The sequence below is a fragment of the Monoraphidium neglectum genome (assembly GCF_000611645.1).
Source record: "Monoraphidium neglectum strain SAG 48.87 unplaced genomic scaffold scaffold01896, whole genome shotgun sequence".
Taxonomy (NCBI): Eukaryota; Viridiplantae; Chlorophyta; class Chlorophyceae; order Sphaeropleales; family Selenastraceae; genus Monoraphidium; species Monoraphidium neglectum.
In genome coordinates, this window is record NW_014011732.1 from 4,565 (window position 1) to 10,767 (window position 6,203).

At 64.5% G+C, this 6,203-nt stretch overlaps 2 protein-coding genes across 2 annotated transcripts in view; both read right to left on the reverse strand.

Annotated features, from left to right (window-relative positions):
* Positions 1–146: 146 nt before the first annotated feature.
* On the reverse strand, positions 147–1,068 carry MNEG_9322 (hypothetical protein; the record flags this gene model as incomplete). Its single annotated transcript, XM_014042206.1, has 2 exons — positions 147–164; positions 313–1,068. The coding sequence occupies 2 exons, from the start codon at positions 1,066–1,068 to the stop codon at positions 147–149; spliced, it is 774 nt and encodes a 257-aa protein (XP_013897660.1).
* A 3,116-nt stretch (positions 1,069–4,184) lies between these two features.
* Positions 4,185–6,203, reverse strand: part of MNEG_9323 (aconitate hydratase 1) — a gene marked incomplete at both ends in the record, with an annotated part of 3,250 nt that continues 1,231 nt past the window's right edge. The window contains 5 exons of the mRNA XM_014042207.1: positions 4,185–4,244; positions 4,430–4,492; positions 4,762–4,878; positions 5,291–5,400; positions 5,714–5,825. Of these exons, the coding sequence (XP_013897661.1) occupies positions 4,185–4,244; positions 4,430–4,492; positions 4,762–4,878; positions 5,291–5,400; positions 5,714–5,825 (462 nt within the window). The remainder of the gene's footprint in view (positions 4,245–4,429; positions 4,493–4,761; positions 4,879–5,290; positions 5,401–5,713; positions 5,826–6,203) is intronic.

The window sequence follows — 6,203 nt, forward strand, 5'->3', positions numbered from 1 at the left end:
GAAGGGGGGAGTGAGGCAGGGAGGGCGGCGAACAATAGGTGGGGGCGCGGGGATTAGGCGCCATTAACGCACTGGCAGACTGCACGGCGGCAGCTCTCCCAACCGGCCGCCCTTGCCAGCACGCTACCGGCCCAGGAGACAAGGCCCTACAGCACATCTACAGCCTGCTGCGATGCAGAGCGCCTCACCCAGCCCCATGCGCACGCGCGCGCCCCTCAGCTCGCCCTGCGCCGTCCCCAGGCCGTCAGGTCAAGCAGCAACCGGCCGTTGCATCAGCAGTCGAGGTCTGTCAGCGGTCCAGATCTGACCCACCCGCTCGTATTCGGTCATGTTGAAGACGTAGAGCTTGGCCATGCAGTCCTGGTAGTACCCGCCCAGCGTCGGCCCTATCAGCGACGGCGCCCTGAACAGCCGCACCCCCAGCCGCCTCGCGGCCGCCTCGTGGCGCAGCTCGGGCGTGAAGTTGTCTGGCAGGATGATGACGATCTCTATCGAGGGGTCCGCCTGCAGGTCCTTGAGGCGCTTGATGTTGACCAGGGCGGAGCACATGTAGTTGATCGCTGCCGCGTAAAAGACGTATGCGCGCCGCTTGGCGCCGCGGCCGCCATTGATGGTCCCGGCGGTGCCATTAGTCTCGGCGGTGCCGTTGGCGGCGACGGGAATGCGGGGACTACTCATGCTGCTGCTGCCGATTTTGTTGCCGCTACTACTGCTTTCGCTGGTACTACTACTGCTGCTGCCGGTCGAAACGCCGCTGCCGCCGCGCGCATCCGCGCCTGCGCCAATGCTTGGTATCCCTGCCAACACGTCGTCCGCTGCGCCGCCGCCGCCGCCGCTGCCGCTGCCGCCGGGGCCTCTCCCAAGTATCACAGGCGCCCCCTTGCCTCTGTTGGGGCGTGAGGCTGCCCCTGGCGGGTGGTCGTTGAGGACATGTACTGTCACAATCAGGCGGCTGCCCAAAACGCCCAGCAGGATGCCGACTGTGAGGTATATGGCCGGGGACGACCACCACGGCGCGACACCCACGACCGACTGCCTCTTGGACTTCTGGAGCGCAGCGGGCGCCATCAGTGCGCACGCGCCGCCGCGCGTAGGGGTGGGCTTCCTGGAAGGGGCGCCGCAGGACGACGACACGTTGGGGCAAGGCTGGGTTGGGCTGGCTGATTGGTGCTTGTCGCTGAGCCAGTGCCGCAGGTGGCAGCTCAGGCATACAGCAGCAGACGCGGCGCCTACAGCGCAGCAATCACCACCATCCCTTGCTCCTGACTGTGCAAAGCAGCACCTGACTGCTGGGTCAGCGGGACGAGTTGAGGGCACCCTCCGATGCTGTTGCACGTCGTTCTGCCCTGGACAGAACGCATCGCTCGCACCTGCTGCTGGCCCGATCTTCACTCGTTTAGTAGCCGCCGGACATGGCCACGCCCATATCCCCAGGCGGCGGGCGCGGTCGCCCACACGGGCGCTGCTGGTGCAGCAGGCAGCAACCAGCAACCGTCTTGCGCGATCGGCAGCGGCAGGCCGAATGATCCCAACTAGTACGCTTGCAATGAAATATCAGCTCCGCAGGCTCGAGGTCACAAGCTCCAGCTCACTCAACGCGGATATCATAAGGAGCGTAGAGTTGATCTCGCGCCGACCGGCCAGGACCGGGTGACAAAGCGCTGAACGTTGTATACTCACGTCGACGACGATGCCTTCTCATCACGGGCTCAAGTGATGCTGGTGCATTGAGCCAGGACCGTGAGTTTCAGTAAGCAGCGACGTGAACACGTGCACGCGGGGACAAATATCTAAAGCAAACTAATATTTTGGTTGTGGAAACACCTACGGCAAGTTGCCGCCGTACCGCAGCCATGCGCTGGATGCGGGACCGGGTCACCCGAAACCATTCTCTGGCCAATGGTACCTCCAGCGTCTCGGTCTGGTCCTAGCATCGCACCGATCCAGCGACTGCTGCAATCAACATGAACAGCCCTCACACGTATACCCACGTAGCAGGTGCCCCGCTTGGCATCATCCCTCCCCCCCACCAGGTGGGTCCCCTGTCGCCGCCCCTTGACTGTATATAGTTCAGGGCCGGATTTCTTGCTGACTACGGCGAGTTAGAGGCTCCGGCTTGGCATAAAGGGCAGCAAATGATCTCATCTTGCCCCTGAGGGCAACAGCGGAGCGCGAGAATGCTTTGTAAGACCGTGTTGTCCGCGGGTGCATGAGCTGCGGTAGGTAGAGTGTCTTTCCTGCTTCTTCCACACCAGTGACACAACCACGGGGTTACAACAATTACATGGAAGCTACATGGGCCGCGCTTGGCGCAAGAAACAACTTTTTAAGCAAAGGATGGGCGGGGGCAGATCAGGCCATGGCACATGGGCCGTCTGGACTGCTGGGCCCACCTGAAACAGCGTGATACGGCAGACCCCCCAGCTCAGCAACAGTGAGTCACCTGCACAGCAATGGCTGCCTCGCTTCCATACTTTGCACTGGCTACACCTGAGGTGACTGCTTTCTGGCAGAGCTTGCAAATCCACCCTGTCCCAGCCCATCTACGTACAGTACAGCGAGCATCAACTCGTAAGCCGTCACCCGTGGTGCTGATGATTGTTACATTGTGCTGCCTCCAGTCTCCGTGCCATCACAGCACCAGCACCAGCAACACAAACCGCCAGTCAACACCACACACTCATTCATCTCACAAGCTCAACACCTGGGAAGTGTGGGTTGGCAAGGTTCGCCTTTGGCCCGGCGGACCTGCGAGCGGCAGCGCGGGAGCCCCAAAACGTCGGGTTCCAGGCATGCAGGCCCACGCGTGGGTCGAATCAGCTCTGAAAAAGCGCAAGCAAGCGCACATGCGGGGTGGCTGATGCTGCAGGCCGTGCACACGCACAACGCCAATTGCACACAGCCACAGTGCTATTGTACGAGCTGCGCCTCATTTAGGGCATCGCATACCTTTTAATGGCAGGATAGTCAGCTAAACGGGCGACAGCGCCACTGTGGCGCAGGCCGCCATGCAAGTGCCGAGGGCGGCGTTGCAGCCCAGGATAACGGCCGGCACCCCAGCGCCAGCGGTGACAGTCCCAAAAGTGGCCCCGCCGGCTGCGTAACAGGCGACCGCCAGAGCATTGCAGCCACTCTGGCACGCGCCGTATCCGAGCAGGCCAAACAGGCCAGCGTGTGCCCCCGTTGGGGCAGTGGCGAGCAGAAACAGGGTGGCGGCGACGAGGGCGGTGAGCTTCATGATGCCCAGTCGTCTGTGAGCTATCTCAAGCGCGGCTGTTTTTTGTTTGAGTTGTGTACAGGGACCGTGGACCTGCGCCATTTCAGTAGTTCCAGTCGCGCACGAACCCGTGATCCGGCCGTTACCCGTGGCTAGCACGGAATGCTAGATACGATACGGACAGGCACACCATCACGTGTTGCCGTGGCATTACGCGAAAACGTATTCACCATCAACGGGTGGCAAGCGACAACCCTGACATCATGACATTGCAGCTGGGACTCAGGGACAGGCTTCGCCACGCAAGAAAATGCGGTTGATTTGGTTGATGAGCGATCCATGACGCTGCTCCTTTCCAGCCCTAGCTTGACAGTCACACGTTGCTACAGGCTGACCATGCCCAGTCTCATGTACATGTTACACGATGATCACTTTGCAAACATGAAACAGGCACAGAGTGAAGCTGGGGCAGCAAAGTGGCGCCCTTTGACGACACGCACATGGCAAACACTGTTGACCGACCGGCGACAAGCACATCTGATGTGAAAACGCGGGCGTTGCGGTTCTATGCCCTTGTCCATTGACTCTCGCCCCCCAGGGCAGGCGTGGGCGCCTGCTTCGGAGGCACATGTCAGCTGCCCCCCCACCACCCAAACCCAGCAGCAACAAGTCATACTGCCCGCAAGCCCCAGGCGGAGGGGGGCCCCCGCGGCGGCACGGCGCGATCTGCAGGTCAACGCCTGCACAGGCAGGCGCGCGCCCTCCATGCCCGCCGCCCCGCCGGGGGCGCCCTCGCTCCGCCGCCCCTCCGCCCACTCCGTGCTTAACAGGGGCGGGGGGACTGAAACCAGCATGCCATTCTAAGCCGACGAGGCCCGGCCGCAGCCTGCCTGCCACCCTTGATTTTTAAGCTGTCGAAGGCCGGCCCACCGCCAAGGCGCCGAAACCCTCGTGTGCCGCCAACGCCTCACTTGGCGAACGCGGCCGCCATGGCGTTGAGCGCGCTGCCAGCCTTGAACCAGGCGATCTGCTCGGCGGAGGAGGCAAGAGGGCGGGCGCGGGGGTTGGCTCCAGCACAACGGCTCAGGACGCACCACAGCCCCAGAGCCTGGCTGCCCTGTGCTGCCCTCATCAGGCCCCAGCGTCTATCGGCGCCCCACGCCGCGCCGAGCGCGGGCTGCCCAGGCTGCGGCCCCCGCCTCATGCGCGCACCTGGTTGGCGTTGAAGGTCTGGTTGACCGGGAAGGAGTACTTGCTGCCGTCGGTGCGGGTGCCCTGGGGTGGTGGTGTTTGGGGTGAAGGGGGGTACAGTCGAAAGGTGAGCAATGCTAGGTGCTATAAGCAGGGGTCGCGCGATGCGGGGGTCGCATCTGTGCCGTCACGCGGCGCTGTCGCAAGTCAAGGCCGTTCATAGCCCGCAAGAAGGGGGCGCTAATCCGGGCCAAGCGCCCGGATCCTGCAATAGAGGGCTCGCGCATTGCGCGCCGCGGCCGCCGCTGAGCGCAGGCCCCAACAGGTGGAGGCGCCCCGCGGGGCATGCGCACCTCGAGCGTGAGGGGCTTGCCGGGCGCGAACGTTGTGAGGCCCTTGATGGCGATACGGTCAGTGGGGGCGATCTTGTCGTAGTCCGCCGGGTCAGCAAAGGTCAGCGGCAGCATGCCCTGGGGGGTGGTGGTGACGGGGATGCGTGAAGCAGAGAGGGGGGGGGGGGTCAGAGAGTGAGGGGCGTGTGTCGGGTGAAGGTGGCTTTGCAGGGGAGGGGGCGTGCCAGCTGGGGCGGTCGCCGCTGACGCCGCGTCGAGCCAGTGCATGGAGGCGCTGCGCGCAGAGGCAACAGGACGCCAGCACACGTGGTATGCTGCCGCAGGCGTCCCCTGTGCTCGTCCAACACATGCAAGCCGACGTCCCAAACACAAGATCCCGTCACCCCAGCCACCTGCCCTACCAAGCGCCCTCTCTTCCCCCCCCCTGCCACCAGCAATCCCCTAGCCTTCCCTCGGCAAGCTCCCCCTCTCCCTCCACGAAGCCCCGCTCCCCCAATACCGCATCCCCTCTCCCCTCAAAGGCCCGCACCTGCTTCTTGAGGTTGGTCTCGTGGATGCGCGCAAAGCTCTTCACAATCACCGCCACGCCGCCAAGGTGGCGCGGCTCCAGAGCGGCGTGCTCGCGGCTGCTGCCCTCGCCTGGGGGGTACGTTTTACAGAGAGAGAATGAGTGTGTGTGTGTGTGTGTGTGTGTGTGTGTGTGTGTGTGTGTGTGGGTGTGTGTGAAGGAGTGAATGCGGCGGCGTGCAGCAAGGCGCGCGAGCGGGGGCGTTCGATGCAAAGCGCCTCCAGCAGCGACGCGAGAGGGGGGTGCCCGCCCCAGGCAACCGCAACGCCAGCCGCCATCATCGTCCCGCAATGACGCGCCCCCAGGCAAACTCTTCCACACACACCCCGCGGGCCATTCCCCCGGCCCCCATCTAAGCGCCCCCCCACACACACAGCCACCCACCGTAGTTCTCGTCCCCCACCACAACCCAGGGTGTGCCGGCGGCCTTGTAGGCGCGCGCGGTGGCGGGCACTGCGTCCTCCTTGCCGGTGTCCACATTGACCACGCTGTTGACCTGGGGGGGGCAGAACAGGCGTTGGTTTTTTGGAGAGGGGAGGGGGGGGGCGTGCAGGTTGCATGGCGGCGGCGCTGGGGTGACCAGCAAGCCCCATAGGCCAGCCGAGGCCTGCGGCGCCGCCTCCCGCCGAGGCGCCGCCGTGGCCGGCCCCCGCGATGGTCACGTCGGCGGCCCCTGCTGGGCGTGGCAACCCCATCGCCCGGTGGCGGCCCCGTGGCCGCCTCCACTCGTTCCGCGCTCCCCGCGCCATCGCCACGAGCGGCGCACAGTCGCCCCACCCCTGCGAAAAAAACATTCAAAGCATTTACACGCATGGCCACGACCATCCCGCCGCCCACGCCACACCGCGCCGCCCCAGCACCCCCTGTCCCCCCC